We start from the raw sequence: 23,297 nt of genomic DNA on the forward strand, positions 1-23,297 counted from the left end.
ATCAGTTGTTTTTAAATACTAGCCTAACTCTAGCACTGACAACACCTAGAACAAGAGATTTCAGCGTCCCCATTCCCCTTCGTCATTCAAATCAGTGGAAGAACAAACCCCAAAAACACATTAATGACCCTACGACACAAGTGTTAAGGCCAAGGGATCTCACATCTGGGCTCTGGGGAAATCAGGCACAGGTCCAGTTCATACTAATAAGCCCTCGTACCATCCCTGTCCCCCGCGGAGAGAGGCGTCCTCAGCTCCAATCAGAATGGTCCAGAACCATGCTGGGGCGCAAGTTTAATGAGACTGCTCTTTCTGTGGCTCAGGAGGGAACATTTGGGTCTGAATACCTAAAACCCAACTCAAATGAAATGTTCCTGCTTGCCTTATACCTCCTGATGACACAGCGCTTTTCTGCTCTCTAAATGTAGCTGTCCGTGGTGCTGAATCCTAATCAGTAACAGTTCTCTGCATGTGTGTGTGTTTGTGTGTGTGTGCATGTATTCATTCAGATTCGCAGGGGTCCTGAGTACATCCACCTACCGCGGGGAATCAGAAACGATGCTTTCAATATGTCCGAGTTCAGACTGCCTTGAACCGCACTTCATATGTCTGATTAAACGGATAGTCTTACACCAGCCAGCTAATTTCTTCTATTTATCCTTCTGCTTCTGTTCATGCAATAATGGTAAAGAGGCATGCTTTTTTCTTTTGTCAGAGCAATCTGTGGCCTTATGTGTTTGTTTGAACAGCAGTGGTCTTGGTAACTGTTGTCATGCCAACCTCCACCCCCAGTCTTTCCTCCTTCTCCTGTATCTTTGAAGCGGGGTTCCAATGCAGACCCGTTCCGACCAATCACGGCAAAGCTTTTAGCAACACCGAGCAGTCACAGGGAATTAACTGTTTGCGCTCTGCATGTATCTGTATGTCTTCTCTGTCGAAAACTCTGGTTTGCACTCTGCATATGTGTGCGTGTGCGAGAGGGAGTATGCATTGGCATGTCCTGTGCGGGGGAGGAGGGAAGCAGGTGGGAAAGATGGAGAGAAGTAGAGGGAGAGAGAGTCAAGCAAATGGAAAGATACGGACAGGGAAAGCGGAAGGTATAAAGAGCTGCAATGAATATATTTTTGCAGGCAAACCTCAGGTGACAGCGTAACCGATTAATAATGTGATGCTGTCAAAACATTCCTCTGCGCAGCTTTAATGAAGTCATACTAAATCGAGTACAAATTCCCATTTAAAGAACATTATGTTCATTAGCGTCCACCAAACCCCTATTAGCATACTACAGCTGACCCAATATGCTGTAGTAAAATGTAAATTTGCTCAGAAATCTCCTGTGAACACAAATCTTCAGCAAGCCACTGAAAATGACACTCCACAATGTTTGAATAAATAACATCAATAGCAAGCAAACACTCTTATAGAATGACTAGTTCAATGCACACTCAAGTGCATGATATCAAACAGTTCAAATAATGGAAAGTAATTAAAGAGGCTCACATGCAGTGCTCACTTACCATACTGTCATAGTGGATTAATTCAAGCTCATAATCCGGAAGAATATCCGTTCTCTTGTTCACCAAATCCAGGGCCATTTGGGCAGAAGGGAGACATGCTTGGCCACCCGGCCATCCGCCGCTCATGGGGAACAGGGCTCCGATGTAGAGTTTCTTCTTGCCTAGAACCGGGCAGGACCAGGAGAACAGTAAAGTAAGGGTGGCCAAAACAAAGTAGGAAGTTGATACCAAGCGCCGTCCTCTGCTGTGATGCTGCCAGGATAGTTTGGCCATATTGGGCAGGAGTGCGTACCAACACAGTTTATGTTACTAATATAATATTTTACATGAAAGGCAAAGCTGGAGGTGTTTGACAGTAATTTAACTTATTTTGGACAGTATAAATTTCATTCCCACTCAATGCTGAAATTAATCAAAATCTCACGTGAATAACAATTACCCAAAACTTCTATAGACCTGTAATAGGCCTATACTTTTAGATGTACTAAAACACACTTTTACATTTTCAATTTGGTTGCGTTCAGGACGAAAACATAAACACGACATCGATGACGATTCAAATGCGTGAGGTTTCGTTTCCTAATTTAATATACCTGTGTGCAGAGGAAATTGCGTTCAAATTAGTAAAGTCAATTAAGACAGAAAAGTCCGGGTTTTAAAATATACCAAGTTTCAAAGATTCACAAAAGTTTTAAGTAGCCAATGTATAGCCCCGTGAAGTCAACAGATTTTAAAATGACATTAAAAATTAACGATACGTTACAAACTGTCTAAAACTGAGGTCTAAGATTTAACAACAGAATACATTTACGCGGAATAACGAATGCTAGCGCTGAAAAACAATAACAATCTGTCGTTTCCTCAAGAGTTTTTAGTGCTGTAGTCATATACTCACGCTTCTCCTGAACCCGGAACGAATATAGCAAAATAAATAACGTTACATGTTTGTTTATGGAAAGCGCAGTGTTACATACGGTCCACTGGAATCTTCTGTGCGCGTCTTTAGAAAAACGACAGGTTGAATTCGAAGTGAAAACCGAGAAGCGCTGAAAACGGAGAAATAATGTCGTTGTGGCTGATTGATATAAAAATCCAGTACCCAAACAAAAGAAACGAATAAACGAAGTCACAGCATTGAGTGTGTATGTGTTCGTTTGATGCAGCAGGAGACTGAGAGGGAGAGAGAATGTGCTGGGTTTATAGAGAGAGACAGCGAGCGCGCGCGCGAGAGAGAATGTGTGTATGTTCGTGTGAGAGAGAGATTGAGATAAACTGTGAGAGAAAGAGAGCTAGAAAGGAGTGTGTGTGTGTGTGTGTGAGAGAGAGAGAGATTCGCGTTTATGTGGGGCTCATTTTCCTTCTCTGTTTCACAGAGCACTTTGAATTTGCAATCCCTTAACACAACCACTCTCTGGTTTATTACCCACCCGTCTCCCCCACCTCCTTCTCCGCCAACTACACCCAAAACATCCGCCTCCGATCTACATTTTGCTTTCTCTGACTTAAGTTAATTACAAAAATATTTTAATTTGCTATGATAGCACCCCATATGCAATAACTTCTTTCTTCTTGCACACAATTGCCAATTTTACAACGTCACAATGTAGTCTCTGTTTTCATGTCACTCACTTTTTGTTATTGTTTTCCAATCAATAAGGATTGAATGTATCCTGAATCATTTTATACAGAACCTGCTGTACACTACATAATAAATCACAAGCTCCGTTCCTCTCTCCCACACACCTTCATCTCCACTGCACCATCTATTTCCAAACTCCCAGCCAGCGCTCACACTAATCCTGCACCTTACAGCAGATACATCGTGATAAACAGGATCCACAGAGGAATGACTATGTGCGGCTGACTGTAGTCTTCAATAATGTATCTTCAAACTGACGGGCTGACACCGATCCTTCTCTTCCTCACCTTCCCCCGAACCCAATGTTTTTCCTCTGAGTTGAGTGCCATTTTTCTACTTGTTCAGTGGCTTCGGTAACACATTCGCCCTCTCACAGTTGATGAGAATCGCTACAGTTATCTGTTTTCTCTTGCTCCGTTTATTCCCAACACACTCTTGATTGATCTTGCAACTTCTCTCGCTGCAAAAACATAGCGCAAGCCCAGTTACATCACATCGATACTCAAAGTTAGATGTGACATGGGCCATGATCAAGCAGACTTTGAGATGAATAATGAAACTCCAGCCAGAAACATGAGATTTTGCTTTTGCCTTGGGTAATTCAGATTGTTACAGCAATATATATTTTGCTGGCATTTTGGCTCAAGGCTGATTAACAATTCTAGAATATACATGTTTTAAACAACAAGAGTTGCTTTTGTAAGTGAAGCACTAGGCCGAGTACTCGACTGAGAGGTTTCAGGCCACCTTTCTGTTTCTCTCTCTTGAACTGTTTCCATTTCCACATTCTCATCAACATCAAAACCCAGAGGCGCTGGTTATATATCAGAGAACTGGTATTAGCTTAGCAGCTGCTGCAAGTGGCCTGGGGTTGTGCCACAAATTAAATACACCCATGTATGTGTGCGGCATACAGAGAGGTGATTAGCCTCCAGGGCGGCGCTAGCGCTCCCTTCGCCAGGAGTTTGATTGACAAGCGATCTAACTAATCATAATGCCGAATCCGCCATTTTGTCTGTCTGACAAAGCAGTCAGATTAACCTCGATGGACTTGAACTTAAAAAACGGTGTGTACTGACATCTTTCCGCGTTTGAAACAACATTCCTTCTCATGTTCATTCATGTTTATTTGATGCTATAAATGAATTAGTAGGAAGAGATGACTGGTTCACAAGCTGCTTGAGCTGAGGCGCTAGAGCAATCTGTCACGACACATTAAGAGCTGATTTAGGTTGTTGCAAGTTCGCTAAATAACACCTTATATCTTTTTACACATGTGCTTAAAGCACTTGAACCCTGATAATTAATACTTGCAGAATGAGGCCCCGTTTACACTAGTGCGTTTTTGTTTTAAAAGGCGTAAGTTTTGCTATGATTACGCCTGTTGTTTACACTACGCCTGCGTTTTCGAACCTCGAAAACTGACACTTTCGAAAACACTGCAGACCCCTTGTTTTAGTTTGAAAATGCCGGGGTTGCGTTTCAGTATAAACGGACCAAAACAGAGACTTTTGAAATAGTTCGCCAACGTTCGCTCTGTGTATCCTTGGCGACCGTGTAAACAATAACATGATGACTGCAATCTTTGCTGGCTTTTTGTCATTTTTAGCAGCGATTGTGCAGTTAAAGCGGAAGTCAGTAAGATTTGTGAAGCTCGCCCTACAGGTTCCTTCAGTGAATCACACTGTCGTAAATACTCCAAGCGCAGCTCTGGACTACAACGACTACAACGCTCACCAGCGCAGTAGTTTTGCAAATACAGTACAAGTACAGTACAAACACACCACTACAAGTAAATTAACCATCGTAAGGACTTAGAAAACTATTTATGAAGGTAAAAAAGTTACTTAGTTCTGCTTTAAACTCTGCATTTCTTTAATGCTGCAGCTACCTACATACGCAAAAGGCAACAGTTTACACTTTTACGCGCATGCCCAGTGTGCATGAACGGTCATGTGACATGCGTTTATCGGTCGTGTAGTATAGACGGAGACCATTTTTGAAACTCTGTGGAAACGCCAGTGTAGACAAGGATTGTTTTCTTTTTAAAACGCCATTTTAAAATGAAAACACACTAGTGTAAATGGGACCTGATACTCTTGCTGAGATCTCGGCCACAACGCAGCGCTACAAAATTATTTGCAAAATTTTTGCGAAACCTACTGTTGTGAATTACTGTAGTCCTAGGTTTTTTGCCCTGATTGGAACCAAACCAGTGCAGAAAGATTCTCTGTAGACCAAATGTAAATAATTATAAAAAAAAGTTAAACTTTCGATTCATCACCACAATTAAGATTACAATAATAATTACAAACATTTAAAGTGCGTAGCTACTTTTGCTCAAGCCTATGGAGTGACGGAGTCTGTGATAGTCTGAAATCACAGTCCATATGTTGTAACTCGCCTCTTTAGCTAATCAACACTGTGATTGTTAATTTATTATTTAAATTATTCACACTTGTTCTTAAGAAATGGATTCTGATCTAATTGGTATGCTAATATTAATGTTGCTGCCTCTGGCAGAGCTTCAGTTGCCAACCAACCAGACGGGCAAGTGATATTATCTGAGAAAAAAAAAAAACCTTTAACTAAATAAATAAATATTTATTTAGCTAAAGGTCATTAACTATTTTGGGCCATTTTCTATCGATTTCAAAATATGACAGGGGTTTCCAATATTCCTGGAGGGCCATCAATCCGCAGAGTCCCTTGAGGTTTGTAGTAATCCTGAAGATCCTGATTAGCTGTTTCAGAAGGAGATATTGGTGTGCACATAACCCAGGCTTTCCTATTTGTGCCAATATATCGAAAGGCCAGCTCTGCTGCTGCATACTGTTGTTTCTGTAGTGTATAGTATGTAAACTGCACATTTTTTTCCTTATGTCTTTATGAACTTTTTTAATCTTGAAGTTTTGGTGGAATATACTTTTAATGGAGGGACAGAAATCTATCAGGTTTTATTTGTGTTTCCAAGATGAACAAGTCTTATGGGTTTGGAATGCATAACAAGGTTAAGTAAATGATGACCATTTTCATTTTGGGGGGATTATAACAGGAATGTTCGCAAGAGTCCAGAACACCGGGATAGTCAGTGATTTTGTAGTATTGACCACTAATCATAAATAATAAATCACAACTACAAAATTAAAAGAAATAATCACAATTGTGATTTTGCTATTATCATGTAGCTATATTCAGTATACAGTGCAGCAAGCAGTACGCCGTCTTTATCTCACTGTCTTTCTCTATGTTTGCATTAAGAGGACTGAGTTGCATGTCCCAGGCTGCTTGGAATAGGATCACGACACAGCAGACTGGATGTCACCGGAATTAGTATGGATATCCGCACATGCTTTTCGAAAAGAATGTCAAGGTTGAAGGCGACTGGGGGAATATGAGGCAAAACTGCCTCTCGAGAGAAATCTCGCCGCTGTCATGCACAGCCCCGCAAAGCTGCAGCACGTGGAGGTCAGCAGCTCTACCCCACACTCCCTCTGCATACAGAAAGATCTGGCAGCAGGTTACAGATGTCCCTGTGGACCACTTTTCACTGTCTCTGCCAGTAATTCAGACACCTGATGCACTCCATTGCTGCCTTAATGGGACCAATTAAATCTCTCTCTTCAGATCTAAAGGCATGGATCATTTTAAGATACAGCCATATCCACACTGTCTGCAGGTTGGTGAGAGTCAAATGGAATTGATGCTGAGATAACCGCGTAATTTGACATCTAATTCAAGTTTAAATGGACCTGCAGCCAGATCTCATGTGTTTGATAGGCTCACACTCACAGTTGGGGGAATGATCTAAATCTTTGACATTGTGTTCCTGTTCTCTGAACCTCAAAACTATACAGATGGGAATTGTAAAGAATTATACTATTCTGGTTCCGCTTTTGATTCCTGAATGGTTCCATTAATGATTTTTTTTTTTTTACATTTAAGGAATATTTTGGGAAAAATAAGTGCAAATTTCCAATTGATGCCAAATTTAAAATAAAAAATTGGACTCAGGATTCGACTACACTGATTGTGCTATATGTTTTTGATTTACTAAAAATAACTGGCTCATAAGAATAATTTATTACACTTTATTTTGATGATCCCCTTAAGATATTCTGTTGACTATAAGTATCGTTGCACCTACTACATGTCAACTAACTCTCAATAGAGTATTAGTTGAGTGTTACTGGACTGCAAATTCAATCAGGAACATGGCCCGGGGGGAGAAATTAGTTCTTGTGGAACTATCCTAGTGGCTAGTTCCTATAACTGAGTTCCTAGAACTGTTCGGTGCAAAAGCCCCTATAGTCAGTAGAATGTCTGTTGGGGGAGCATCAAAATAAAGTGTTAGCAGATATTAAGCAGACAGTCTACTAATACTTCACTAATAGTTAGTTGACATGAAGGTTCAACATTACTGTACTTGTAGTCAACCGAATGTCTAAAGGGGACCATCCAAATAAAGTGTTACTGAGTAATTTATTCAGGAATCAAAATACACAGGTTGCACTGTATGTTTCTGATTCATAACTGGCTCATTTGAATGGTTTTGAATCACTAAAAAGAACCAGCCCATTAGAGAGATTCGTTCAGGAATCAGACTACACTTGAACTTTAAGGGGGTCCCATAATGGGATCATTTTATGAATTAAATTTTATTCATTTTTTATTCATTTTTAATTTTAATAGAATTTTAGCTTGTGAACATACTTTATCGCAAAAAAAAAGGGAAAAAAAGGAAATAAAAAAAGAAATAATAAAAAAATAATAACCTGTTAAACATGAAAGAATTACACAATCATTTAAGGCATTTCTCCTTATAGAAACTTTTTGGAATTAATGGTTCTTTAAATTTATATCAAGGACACTAGGGTTCTATATAGAACCCCACTGAACCTTTTTTCTAAGAGTGTAAATTCACTAAAACAAACCAACTCATTGAAGTCTTTTATTTAGGTGTTGGACTACGCTGGTTGTGCTGTGTGGTTCTGATTCACTAAAAAGAACTGGTTTATGAGAGACAGACAACACTGGCCATTCTGTAATTTTTCTTAAAAATTAATCAGTTCTTGATATCCAAATACTTAAAGGGTTAGATTACTAAAAAATGAAAAACTGTCATCAGTTACTCACACTGTAAAACCGAACAGTGAAATTAATTAAATTAAACGAGTTTGTTTCACTCAAATAATAATGAAAGTTCATTGTACTTAATAGGAAAAAGTTGCATGAACTCAAAATTTCATTGTAGTAAGCTGAACTTAATATGATTGAGTTGAGCTGCAGCAGATTTCTAATTCCCAGCATGCTTTGCGTCAGACCATATAAATAACTGTTGAAATTAAGTGTTATTTTGTGTGTTTTTGCACAAGATTAACATATGGAGATATAAGTTAATGTTTAATGTTGTGTTATGTTGGGATTCAGGGGGGTTCTGTTATGTTAGTTTTGTAGGGTTACCACTGTGGTGAAGAGTAGAGCCTGTGGTTAGGTTGAGGATGAGCTGCAAAACATTTAAGACCACATATGTTGTTTGATTACATATATGACAGTCTCTCTGATAGTTATAATAGCATGTGTTATTTGCCATGAAACATTTAACCAAGATCTGAATGTGATGTTTATGTAAATTAACTGTATGTAATTAACATTATGATGAGTTGGGAAAGGGATGCTGGTGACGGGTTAATGAGAGACACCTGTGCACCACACTGGTCTTGATCCGCTTCCATGGCTCTCAGGCCCGCCCTACTTGTCACAAAAAATTTAAGTTCTAACAACTTTAAAAAAATGAGTTAGTTTACTTAAATGTTTTGAGGTAATAAGTTTCCTCAAATGTTTTGAGTATTCTGAACTTATTGGGTTTTACAGTGCATGTTGTTCCAAACCCGTAAGACTTTCATTCATCTTTGAAACACAAATGAAGATATTTTAATTATTTTAAATCCATTGACAGTCCACGCAACTAACACTTTGTTGCTTCAAAAAGTTCATGAGAAATTGTAAAACGAAGCCACATGAATCTGGAATCTGGGGCGGTTAGTCAAAATTTTCTGAAGAGACACAAATTATATGTGAAGAGACTCGCTTTATATGATAAATAGTTTGAATTTAGGCTTTTATTCACATTGATCAGCGAACATAAACAGAAAACAAAAATCTTACAGGTTTGGATCAACATGGGAATGTGATGACAATTCTTTCATTTTTGGATGAACTAACCCTTGAACTAACTAACACATCCATATGCGTTCATTCCAGGTGCTGCAGTGAATTTGGCTCCTCTTGCTAAAGAAATCTGACTCTATCCCTTAAGCAAAGGGCAGCAGCTCCACAGCCATTTTCCAACTATTGCATAACTAATATGCCAGGGGCTTGGAATTACAACCTAGCCTTAATTACAGGATTGTGTTGCACGGTATTTCTCTTACTGGGTCATCAATTTAGGGAATGTGATCATTATGGGATACAACTGACAAAACGCACATGCATTATAGAATACTGTACAAGAGTGTTTATTAAAATCCTACCCTCAAAACACCTAAAATTAACTGAGTTTATTTGGTCATTAAATTGAGTTTATTTGGTCATTAAATTGTGGGGAAATGTCAGAACACCCAGAGAGGTTCTAGGTACAGAACAGATAAATTAGCTCTGCTGTAACCCACCATCAAGACATATCTTGTCAAAGAAAATGACACCCCATCGACATCATATTCATAAGAGAGAGAGTATCATTTTACAAAGAAAGACATCCTCTGCAATTACAATCGATTCTTTGACCTCCACAGACAAGCAGAAATGAGCGACGTGACAGGTGGTTGCTGGCTAATGATCATGGTTGGACAAGATGCTGTGCCATGCCATGGTTGCAAGGTCACAGCAGGACACTGTGATTGGCTGCTCTGGTTGCCAGGTCACAGCTGGGCAGCTTGATTGGTTCTTGAGGTTGCCAGGTCACCAAGGCATTTGTGGGGAACAAAGCGCCACTGATATGCCTTACGATCTCAGAAGTGCACAAAGGATGAACAAAAGTGTCTGCTGTTACTTTTTGGCAAGGCGTAATCCAATAACGAAAGACCTCGACTCAATATGTGGAAGAGAATCAAAACCAGACATGCAAATATTGCATGACTTTGAGTAAATAAATATCCAATCCCCTACAGATGGTCTGGGGTGTGATCTCAGCATCCAGCCAAAGACATCCCTCTCATCACCCCAGTAATCTTTTTATTTGCCCACTGCAGAGCACGTTCTCCAAACAGATTTGTTAGATTTGACACCAAATTTCATTTACTGCTAAATGCAAGAGTTCAGAATTGCATCGTCACACATTCCCCAGGCCTCACAGAAGTAAATGAATCGCAGAATATTAGGAGACAGATCACTCAGCCGTCAGAGATGACTGAAAAGCTGAGGCATGATCAAACGTGGAGGAAAAAGCATGACTGAGAAGTATTAAATCGTGTCTGTGTTTGTCGCTTTGATAACAAAGCAGCGGAAGAATCTATCCATGCCGGGATTGCGGCACAGTGAGTGAGCCGCAACCGCAGCTCCCGGCTGCTCTGCTGAATTGGAGTGTGAAATATGACCAGGCGCTGCTTAATAACACACCTGCTGTTTTGAACGTCTGTCCCTCTAAATCCTCCGCTAGCTCACTGACGGTTAACGCTCCTGGCTAAAATGCGCCAAAAAGTGGTGTGCTCTAAAGCGTGCGGTTCTCATAAATGACTGTTGAGCTCAGTCTGTTCGGTTCGTTCAATTGCATGTGGTTGCCATATCAGAGTGTAATTATGCAATTCCATTATTTGCAACGGGAACACGCCTTGTAGCGGACAGCAGGTAATGGCAGTTTCCAAAAGACCTCTGTTAAGTCGTGCTGAGAAAATATTCCAGCGCTCCATTGCTGTCAGCTGTCACCGTCGTCGCCTTTGTTTCACTGCACACTATGGTTGCAGTGAAGCTATTTTGCATTCTTTTTCTTAAACTCGCTCTATAATGAGAGGAATGACAATAAAACTACTTGATGTGAATGCCTGTTAGATTAAACTATGTGGTTTACAGAATTTGGTGGATCTCTAAACCGTCTCCAATAACTGCCTACTCCACCTCCTCCTTCTGTTTTTGGATTTAGTCTCTTTGGCTGCATTTACACTAGGCCTAATGTCTGTTTACATTCATTTTGGACATAATCGACTAATAAGTAATAGCCCACAAAATGTGTAAAACACCACCAAACTGATCTACACTGTTACATAAGTAGATATTTGTCGGCCCTCTGTAGTTCAATGAGATTCTGTCCCTCTTCAGAACAGTTTGGCTTCACATAAAATGCAGTAGAACGAATGGCTATGAGGAAGGTTAATTCTAAATTTGCAAAGTGTCTGGCTGCAGCCTGCAGTAGACATCCAACATGGCCCACATCCAAGTGTGACATCAGAAGCCAGGCAATGCCACATTTGGATGTGGGTTGGATGTCCACTGCAGGCTGCAGCGAGCCCTACTTGCTCGGGGCCGCTTTCCAGAAGAGGGCGGAGCTTTAACAGCTCACGCTTCGGTTGCTCAACAAAACGGGAGAATCTCAAGCAGCCAAAATGAAGATTGTCAGTAACGGTGTTCAGCCTTACATTGTCCAAACCGGAGTCGGACACTGATGGAGAGACTCAGGAAGAAGTTACAACTTTTAGAATGCATCTGGACATTTCAGAATGTTAGTGGATAATTTTATGTAGTTACTGTAGAGTTAATTCAACTCATCGACTAGCATGTGCTGTCATGTTAATCTTTTGTGCAAATCCAGTGTTGAATTGACCCTTGTTTGTGAAGCAGTCTGGCGTAAAATGACAGCATGGTAACAACACTCTACTACAACAACTCTTCCTTTTCTCTAAAGCAGCCCAACATGGCCTCACCCCCTTTGTTGCGCGTTCTTGGGGGCAGGGTTTATGTAAATTTTAGGATTAGTGAAGTCATTAACCTGGGAAGAAACTTGCTGTAGTCCCTACCAGCCGTTTGTTGTAGTCCTCAGACAGAGAATTCTTTAAAAGAAAATATCTCCCTTTGCATTAAATTTTGAGCGTCAGATCTTCGCAGACGCTGTTTATGCTCTTACAGCAACATTACACACTAACTAAAGTTTAAAGAGTGACATCATAATCAACCACCCTTTTAAGAGACTTCTTTCAAAAAAAAAAAAAAAAAAAAATCTTATCCTCCCCAATTTTAGTGTATATCACATTTAAAACCACATATGAAGTGGCCCAATTGGATGCCAACAATTCTGACCTCATAAGTGTTTTTGTAATTTCAGCCTTCACCATCCCTCCAAAGTTTCACCTCTGCAGATATCATTTATCCCTTACTTTCACCCTACCTACCCATTTATCTCCTCTCCCCCTGCTTCTCATTTGGCTGGATGTAGTAGCGTTAATGTGATCTGCCATGCTTCAGTAAAACACACTCTAATCTCCATGGCTCTATGGGTTGAGTTGGACCCTCTCTGCTATTCCTGGCTCTGCCATCCCTCATGTTTATGGTCCATCTCTTATGATGCGCTTGTCATTGGAGCCCTCGTTTTATTGTTCGAGAACCCTTGTGTTTTTGCACCTTCACGGGGCTCGATGAATAGCCAGCAAGGGAATAAGCGGGACTGATGCAGAGGTATTTTCATAGTCTCCAAAGGGAAAGCAGGAATCCGAGGGAGGGAAGACATTGATAAACCGTGTAACAAGTCAGATGTGATTGCATCAGCATCTTCCCCTCGCATACAGTTGTGGTGGATGCACGGAGCATGCCATGCGTTATGAATCAGCTTGTAAAGAAACTCCTCTCATTGGTTCTATTACACACATGCGGCAGGGATAATTGGGAAAGGAAATGCACATAGATTGATATAGTAAACAAGCTTATGCCAAGGTTTAGTGCAATAATTTCTCTTGCGGTCATGCGATCGGCAAGGTACAACTCATTATTTTTTTAAATAGCCTTCAGAGCCAGAGAATACTTGAATTCAAATCAATGGTTACATTATTAAGAATACACAAGAACCTGGCATGGTAATAAAGAGTGTGAGTGGGATACATAGAGAAGGAAAGAGGAAGGAGGGGGGAGAGTCGGCAGCTGAGCTGGTCTGGTGGATTAGGATGCTACGTGGATCGTTTGTCTCAAACGCTGCCCACAGGTGATCCACTTAACCTAGGAAGTACCAATGATCAGCTGGCATGAAGAAGGTCAATGGATATGCTGATTAATCACAGAGATGATAAAGGCGTCTTCACCACTTCCAGGCCACTGCTGCCTGGGATCGCAATCTGGGATCACTGTGAGACGTTCATGCGGACATGTGGAGGTGAGTGGATCTGATTTCAGACTATTCATGCTACTGTTAATACTGGGAAATTTTTGAACCCCATAGGGACAATTTTAACCTTGGGTTAACCAATGTTTCACACTAATTTTGTTGTTTAACCCTGGGTTATGAACCACTTTTGTGGCGTTTACCCTGAACTGCAGTACCAAGGTGTACAGCACTGCTAGAATGTTATTGGGGTTATTTAGTGACATCCGGATGTGTTTAGTTTTGGTATCGAACAGTGCTGAAAATGTTAGCTAGGGATTTAACAGGGATTTAAGTCGCCATGAAACAGAATTGTTTTTCTTCCCTATTGTATATCTGAGCAAAACTGCTTCTCAAATGAGGGAAAAATGTAGGGCAGGTCTTGATTTTTGATTTTGTCCATTGGGAATTGACTGGATCATTGTCACTTGCTATTGTTGCGATCTCATGTGTTGGAGGGAAGAGGTTATTGTCCAACCCTTGTACCAGTGAACATGTCATCAGAGAAAGCCACTCTGTATATTAATCTGAGACAGAAGGAAGCATTTTAATATTTAACAAAGAATTACATACTTCAGCTTTAATTACTCGCCCAGAGCTTGAACTATATGTAACATGGAACGAAATGATTCTAGCTGTTTGCTCTGTTTATTTAAACAAAATAAGCTGAAAACACAATTTTTTAGTTTTTTACTTAACTGTCATTTGCACTTAATTTAATTACGTTAAAATTAAATTTGTAAAATGTTAAGTTAACTTAAAACATTTGTATTGGGACTACACAAATCATTTCTGTTGCATTGACTGAAACTGGGCAGTGGATTTCTAGTTTCCAGCATGCTTTGCATAGGGATAGAAATTAAGTGTTGAAATTAAGTGCTGTTTAATGTATTTTTAGGGAAAGGGAAAGGCTTGTTAGCGTTTAATGTTCAGTTATGCCGAACATTTAAAAGAGTTTCTATGTTGAAATTTTTGTGGTTACCACTGTGCTGAAGAGTAGAGCTTGATGTTAGTTTGTGGGTGGCGACATTAAACTATCATGCATGTTGCTTTACTCATTGTGCCATAGCTTTTTTGGCATCAATGCAGTGATAGGTAACTTCTTGTTCATTATATACACGTGCTATAGCTATAAAAACGTATGTATAAACATGTTCTAGACTAGCTATTTATTGTAACTTGAAGTAAGATTAGTTGATTACAGTACTGCTCTTCTTCATTACCAGATAAAGCCATCTGCGTACGGTCTATGGCCTTCACTCTTCACCATAATGGCAACCACAACAACTCAATGAATTTAAGTTCATACAACAAGAATACAATAAATCAGCCCAAACGAATTATTTTTTGTTGGAAAAATATAAATCAATTTCATGGAAATGTTTTCCTTAATTTAAATAATTTTTCTGACACAAGAACCTAAATTGATTACGTTTGTTCAACTAACTATTATTTGCTTAAATGGACTTGTTGTAGTCTAACTTAATTGTGTGGAAATGTTTTTAATTAAATTATTTTCAATGAACAAACAATTTTTGAGTGCAATAACCCAGGGTTAAAAATCCAGTGTGGTTTACTAAGACTGCGCACTGTCCTGAAGGAAGCAGCTGTGATGAGTGTTGCATCGTGTTGAACGTCACCTGCTAGGTGTTGCAGATGTGTCATTTTCTGAAAGTCAATGTGGCAGGTGTCTTAACATATGTGACAAGTCAGTAGCTGTGGTTGTGTTTTATTTTGGTGATATGTGCGGTTGCAGGTGCAGGGACTAGGTAACATGGACTAAAAAAAAAACAGCAAATAGGACAGTTTTTTGACACGCTGTGCTGGAGGTGCGAGCCGTTTCTGCGATTCCAGGTTGTAACAAGCTGTGATTATTCCTGAATAATTTATCAACACTTTTAAATAAAATGAGGCTCAGAAAATGAGGAGAGCTCCCGCTAACACTTGTTTATTCTCTGCGGTCTGATTCTCCCACCCGACTACACAAGACTTCTCTGCTGAGAATGAGATTAGGTCCACGGATGCAGAAACTAGTTCCAGGTTTGAGTGGGCACTGCGGAATGTCATGTAAATGCCATAAGGGAAATCGATCCAGAGGGAGACCTTTTCTTGGCTACCCATGAAATTATCACACAGAGAGAGGACAAAACAGACATTCAAAGGTGCATAGAAACATAAACAGGATAAATTAAAACTGACTCCAACAAGCATGGCGCTTTCATTCACACGGACACTGAAATGCTTTCATATGATGACCTTTTACATGCTGTGAGCTCCATCAATAGGTGAAGAAGAGAGAGAGCGAGATCGCACTGGTGCTGTGTGCATCCTCTGTTAATTAAAATCCTCTAATGCGGCATGCTGCATGTTGAGAGTGGACCAATCACAGAGCTTCATTCTCAACACCAATATTGAACAGCAGCATCTCTTAAACTCCTCTCTCTGGGGGGCAGCAGCACGCTTGCCTAATGACTAAAAGCCATAACAAACACCAAGCCTTCATTACACTCATTCTTAGCCACCTATTTCATCAATCAATACACCACATCATGCTGTCTCAGCCACTAAAGCCTAATGATATCCACAGACAGCGCCTTTTGTGGATATTCTGTATTCCTTTTTAAATGACTAGACAGTGTATTCAATGCCAGAGCTTTCAATACTTCCTAGCCTAATGCAGTATATTGTCATTGTTTGGATCTATAAGCAGCTTATTAGCCATGCTTGTTAAGGCAAGCATCACTATTATTATTACTCCTACTTAGGGTTAGTGATTTGAACAACACCCTCGCCTAAGTATTATACTTCAATGTTTAACTCATCTCGCATAGTTTGTGCTAAACGATACCTCAAATCAAGCAGATAGTTGGGCAGAGGTTATTACTTTTCTAAAGGAGCGGACATCGATTTTACCTGGTGAATAAAAGAGACTTGCATTGAAGGAGGGAGCTGAGCCATATCTTAAGACTTGAAAATCATGGAGGGAGTGGACTCTTTTGACTTTGGCTAGTAAGCAACCAACCAGCAACCATTCAGAACCCCACAGCAACCGTCAAGCCATGCCCTAGCAACCACTCAGAACACCAAGCAACCGCATAGCAACAACGTCTATTTTTACATTTATATGTGATTTCAAACTAGGAAAAGATTAGGAGTTATATAGGGCTGAATGATTGCTAGGCTGTTCTGGTATTTATTTATCTATTTAGGTGTTGCTAGGGTGTTCTAGCTGGTTGCTAAGATGTTCTAGCAGGTTACTAGGCAGTAACCTACAGTATCTACTGAGCAATTCCCATCAGCATCATTAACATATTGTGTCATTTGACATCTTGGATGGTTTGGCCTCTTGGATGGATTGGCTCATTATTTGCCACTGAATGATTTCCGTCTGTGTCCAAAGCAACCTTAAAGGGATAGTTCACCCTAAAATAAAATTAAGCTATAAATTACTCACCCTGATGTTGTTTTAATGCCGTATGCCCTTCTTTCTTTTACGGACCACAAAAGGATAATTTATTTATTTATTTTTGCCATTATTATGGCATTGTTGCCTTTATTATGATAGAACAGTGATTAGACAGGAAGTGAAGTGGGAGAGAAAGAGGGGGACAGGATCGGAAAGGACCATGAGCCGGGACTCAAACTCGGGTCGCCCGAAGCGCATTGGTGCTACATGTCAGCGCGCTGCCCATGAGGCCATCAGTGCTGACCACAAAAGGATCATTTTTAAAAAATGTCCTGCTTGCGCTTATCCATATAATGGCAGTGAACAGTGACCAGCATCAAGCATTTTAAAAAAGATGCAAAAGTCTAAGAGAATGATCCCATGTGACATGTGTTGTATATTCCAAGTGTTCTGGCCTAGGGGGATATAATAGAAAATATAGGGATAGATTTACTAATAGCTTGCGCCAGAGCAAACCCTCTTTTGCCGTTTCACAAGTTCACACAGTAAAAGTATGCATATTTGGCGTGCTGTCCGAGGAGAGGGCTCAGATCTTGGTATTTGGCCTGAACCCAGAGTACTCCCCCTGTATCCCTGGCTGTGATGAGAACCACCTGAGAGTGAGGAGTTGGGGTGGTGGAGGGATGCTGAATACTGTCAAGGAACATAGGTAAGTCGGCTGCATATATATATATATATATATATATATATATATATATATTTATGAAAGGAGAGTATTTAAATGTATCATGCAAGGTGATTTACTAAGGTTTGGGCTAGTCAATTTACTGGTATCTGCGCCATTATTTACCGCCCAAACAAAGCATGTCTTAAACCAGATACTAATTTGTGCTGCTCTAGATTGCGTTGGTCCTTATGGAAATGATCCAGCTGCGTGAGTTCTTTAATTTGCGCGTTGTCAGTAGATCACGCACAGAACTTTACGCTCCCATCTGTGTTTTTTTGGAATTGCGCTTTCATGCTAATTTGCCCTGTTTAGAATATCTGGCTCTTAATGTATTATTTGATGAAATTCTGACCTTGGCCGTTGGTCTGCTGTGCATGGCTACACGTTCGTGAGACACAAGTTGTGAGGAATCAAGATTAACAGAAATGCAACATAGATACAATCTATGTACCTTCTTCTATGAAGTGAATATATCTGTTGTGTTTGTCACAACAAGAAGTTAGCACATTCACATCTGTCAACTGTCAATTCAGACTGTCATCAGACAAGTTCCGGAGATATTGAACTCAGTGAGGAAAGTAAATGGATACTTTTTTGGGATTTCTAGGTGTTGTATTTCATGTTTCACTTTTGTAAATCTTGATTTCTCACAACTTGTGTTCTTTTTCTGGGCGAGTCAGAGTGAATTGCGACGCTAGTAGAGTCACACGAACAAGCACTCGCGTAGTGGTGCAAGGAAGATCAACGGCCATGGTCACGATTTTCATTAAATAATACATTCAATTTCATGCCTTGCTTCAGAAGGCCTTTATTAACCTCCCAGAGCCATGTGGAGTATGTTTATGATGGATAGATGCTCTTTCTTGAGCTTCATACTCATTATAAAGCTGGGATGCGGCAGGATGTTTATTAATATAACTCTGATTGTGTTCATCAGAAAGAATAAAGTTATATACACCTAAGATGGATTGAGGGTGAGTAAATGTTGGGGTAATTTTCATTTTAAAGTGAACTAATCCTTTAATTTTCATTTTAGGGTGAACTGTCCCTTTAAGTACACAACTGTAATGGCACAATAAATTAGACGGTACAAATGTGATCTGTAACAGTTGAAGGTATGTATAGATCAGTAGCCACTGGTGTGCTGATTATCATGGATGTAAGCAGAGGCAGATGGCATCAGAAAGCATGTGATAACCTGGGAGTGAATTTCCAGCCAGGTAAAAACTGTGAGAAAACACCATTTACTAAGTAGATGTAGAACATAAATCATCTACACGTCCCATCCCTCCTACCAAATTGCTTTTTCTCTACCATCGTACTCTGTCTATCTCTCTTTCCCCACAGCCCCCTACTTTTGTGCCCCCTCTCCTTCTTTTTTTTCTTATCCCCTCCTCTCGATCTCTCTCTCTCTCCATCTCATTTCCCCTCCTTCATTTTCATCCTCCTCTCCTCTCTCATTTCCTGCCGGCCGGCCCTCCATCACCCTCTCTCTCAGTGTGCAGACATCACTGCCATATTGGGACAGTGACACCTCCATTAATCAATTTAGCAAACACCACGGGCTGATCTGCACAGTGTCATGCACACGCGCACATGCCAAAACATCGAGGATGAGTATCTACAATTCATTCACCTCAATCTGGCCCTGTGAAAGTCAAGGTCATGCAGTCCACTGGGGAATCCATGCGTGATATAAACTCAGGTGATGGTATGTTGGATTATGCACCATTGGATGGTACAGTCCCACTTCCTAAGTGGTTATTAAATTAATTTTTCATATATACCATATGCATAGCATACAGGGGATCTCATTGGTGAGTACTAAAAAGCAGTCTTAAAGGTTGTACAGCTCAATGTGCACTCAATACTGCCATCTTCTGACAAGATTCTAGTATTGCATTCACAAACATTAACTTGTCTAATGCTGCCCCCTTCAGGTTAGTGAATGACTCACTAACTGCTGAATGAAATACTGCCCCCTTTTGACAGGAGAGAAGAATTTCATTTTACTCTTTCATTTGATTGGGGAACTTCAAGGCACTTCAGACTCAACAACGCCACTGTCAGGCAGGGAACGCTGTATATTTCTTGAAAAGTACACTTTCACATACTATTATTATGGAAATTATATACTTTAAAAGATATACTTATGTGTGAATATGTGTGTAAAATAACTGAACGCAATGTATTTTTTACACTTATTTGCATGTTAATTGCAATTAAATGAGAATGTATTATAGTTTAAAAGTATATTAAATGCATTCAGCTGAATTTTAAAGTGCTTTTTGACCCACTTAATTAGGACTTGAGTACATCTTTATATAATTTCATAATTCTATTTTCATGAAATATGATTAAAGTCTACTGCTGAATGTACTAACAAGCATTTATAGTCAGCAAAAATATACTTGAATGTAATTTCTGTTTAAACTTATACGTAATGCATTAAAATGTATTTGTAATTAATTACACATTTGTAATGATAAAATTGCAATTTAGTACATATTTAATATATTTACTTTAAATGTAACATCAAATAACACACTATAGTTAAAATTATAATCAAGTACTTTACATGCACTTTAGTTTGTTATTCAATAAAAAGTCTACTTCTTAGCACAACAAAAGATTATTAAACATACATAAGGATTTAAAATGTACTTTGAAGTAAAACTTTTAATTTGACATAATTAAAGAGTACATTAAACTTATGTATATTAAAGGCACAATATGGTAGATTTGTGGATTAAAATATCTAAAAACCACTAAAACAGTGTTATATATTTTGTTGACTTGTGTACATACATTATCCCAGATGTTTCCAAGAATGTTAAAATCCAGAGAAATAAGCCATTTTAACCAGTACTATACCAATGTCATCACACCTGCCCTTGATTTCTGTGGAAACATCAAAGATGCTTCACTGTATTATGTTTTATTAGACAAGGGAACAACTGTTTGGATACATTTATAGACAGAAAACGAATCATTGTTATATAGCTCAACATGGTTAGTCTTTTTGTTTGAATCTTGTTTTCTCGATTATATTAAAGGTCCCGTTTTTCGTGTTTTTTTGAAGCTTTGATTGTGTTTATAGTGTGCAATATAACATGTGTTCATGTTTCGCGTGTAAAAAACAGTATTTTTCACATAATTTACTTTTCTGTATACCGCTGTTTCCACTGTCATAAAAACGGGCTGATGACTTCCTTGTTCTATGAAGTCCCTCCTTCAGAAATACGTAACGAGTTCTGATTGTGCCAGCGGTTCCTGTGTTGTGATTCGACAGCAGCTTAGCGCTCCTTGCCCGGAAAGGTCACGCCTCTTACCATAACGTGGAGATGCATGCGCTCAGTGTTATTGTAAACATGTCTTTAATTTTACCCTATCAATCTGAGCCGGAATCAGACCCGGTGATTGGACTGCGGGATGAAAATAACAGCGTTTCGACGACATGGCGACAAACACACTCTACAAATGCAACTCTTGTGTATTCCTGTGGGCAGAGGTTAGTCAAAAAACTGTTTTAGTGACGTCATTAAAGAAGGAAGTAGAGGGATGTAGTCCAAACTGGCCGTTCGATGTAGGCGACTTCTGTTAAATAAAATATCTCGCTTGGCATTGAACTTTGAGCTTTAAAATTTTACAGATTTTATTTATACTCTAACAACAACATTACACACTAACTAAAGTTTGAAACATGGGATCACGAAGAACGGGACCTTTAATATGATATTCTAATATCGATCTAGCTTACTGCAGTGTACAACAAGTGTTTCACAGCAGCCACAGAGCAAATGCACAGAGTAGCATTCTAACAACACAAGTAAATGTATCTAACATGATGAAACAGCGCTGCATTACCCCACATAAGCTTGACCGGAAGAAGAGGAAGCGGTGACTGTGGCATAATAAAAGCTCCACTGTTCTCGAGCCGTGTGTTGCGCTCGTCTCTCATTAGCAATCGCTCCAGCTTCCTTGTTCCACTCCCACAGCACTCGGTCCTGCTCTGCATTATACTACAGTAATGTTAATAATCTCATCCATGAACATGATTTCTGTCCGAGTCCCGTCTGATTATTTTTCCCTGGCTGTGAGGTGAAGATGTCATCTCCCATGATTCCGCGCTCAATCAATCAAGCTACGCCTTTGTTTTGAATAGGCGACCTCTAGTGGCGAAAAACTACATATTGTGCCTTTAAGAAACTCTGTTTAAGTACACTAGTGGACTTTTATTTAATTAATATTCTATTATCTGTGAGTTAAAAATATTCTTTTTTAAGATTTGAAGTTCATTACAACAATAATTTAGAAGTTAATTAAAAATTAAAATAGTTCAATATGGTAAAGCGAATGTCTTTTTCACAAGGGTTCTTTGTTACTAAAAAAGGGATGAAATGCAAATCTTGCTGCTAAACGGATATGACGAACAAGTGATCCAATGTATATATTACTTGATTTGCCAAAAATCTGTTTGATTAGACGGCGGCAAAGACTGTCTTTATGAGTGTCAGTCAGTAGCGAAGAATTTTACACTGAAAAGACTGAACTATTTTGAACACTGAACAAGACGCAACTGACAAATGCTTTGACTAGCGCTGTCAGTCACGGGAAAACCCCTTAACTGTTAAAAGGACAGGATAATACATCGAACATTTAAACAGATTTTTTATTATTAACATAGGACTGACCTGAAGGAAAATGCTAAATCTGAATGCAGGTAATAAACTCGCTTGATCTCTTTCTCACAACACTCTTCTACATAATACAGTAAGCTTCAATGAACAATATCAATTGAGAACATACAGTTTACATTGCTAAGAGTGGTTGCTAAGAGTGTTGTGATACACAGAACTGTTGAGTGAAGCAGTCATAACTGTGTTTTATCGCACAGCCATTGACCAATCAGAACCAAGGACAGGAACTAACTGTTTTATAATGCAAAGTAATAATGTCTCCTTAATAATTACAATTTTGGTCTCATCATACTGTACATAGAAAATAATACTAAACCATTCTTACCTGTATAATGTCTGTCATCTGCATTAGAAGCAAAACGCAGGGAAAAAGAGAATATCAGAATTATAAGGAATTATTATAAAACTGATTCTGTAATTGAAAGTTCACAAATACACTAATACTCACAGTGGCAGACAGGTTTGGGTGAGTCCCACTTGCCCAGCTTAGTGCACTGTGTGCTGTTTCTGCCCACCAGGATGAAACCCTCCAGACAGCTGTAGTGAAGTATTGTGCCCTCCACCGATGGGCCTGGAGGGTGCACCGTCACACGGCCGTTCTCCAGAGATGTCCACACCCGCGGACACGGCAGCACTGAGGATCACACAGTACAGCGAAGAGTCAGTTATACATTTAACCTGATCCTTCAAAATCTGATTGAACTATTATATTGACCTGTTGCTTATCATTTAAGATCTATGTTTCTTGTGAGCAGTCTGGAATGGAAATTTCACTTAATAAAGATTAATAAAGTTTTTACCTTTCATTACCTTACCTTACCCTTATAAGGCATAACTGTTATTCATCTATGTCTAAAGCAGTGAAAAGATAAATGATGGCAAAACTAGAACAAATCATCCTGAGAGACCAATTATATAACACACAATATGCTTAACAGTCATCTGTAATAACTTATACTTCATATTTCA

The 23,297-nt window shown here is 39.4% G+C and overlaps 1 protein-coding gene across 3 annotated transcripts in view; it reads right to left on the reverse strand.

Moving 5' to 3' along the window:
• The window catches only part of gabbr1b (gamma-aminobutyric acid (GABA) B receptor, 1b), a 132,622-nt gene that overhangs the window by 57,721 nt on the left and 51,604 nt on the right, over window positions 1–23,297 (reverse strand). For all 3 annotated transcript variants that reach the window (XM_048201193.1, XM_048201194.1, XM_048201195.1), the window contains exons 5-7: window positions 22,777–22,962; window positions 22,654–22,671; window positions 1,518–1,678 (exon numbers count right to left, since the gene is read on the reverse strand). In XM_048201193.1, the coding sequence (XP_048057150.1) occupies window positions 1,518–1,678; window positions 22,654–22,671; window positions 22,777–22,962 (365 nt within the window). The remainder of the gene's footprint in view (window positions 1–1,517; window positions 1,679–22,653; window positions 22,672–22,776; window positions 22,963–23,297) is intronic.

The sequence above is a fragment of the Megalobrama amblycephala genome, linkage group LG9 (assembly GCF_018812025.1).
Source record: "Megalobrama amblycephala isolate DHTTF-2021 linkage group LG9, ASM1881202v1, whole genome shotgun sequence".
NCBI classification, from domain to species: Eukaryota; Metazoa; Chordata; class Actinopteri; order Cypriniformes; family Xenocyprididae; genus Megalobrama; species Megalobrama amblycephala.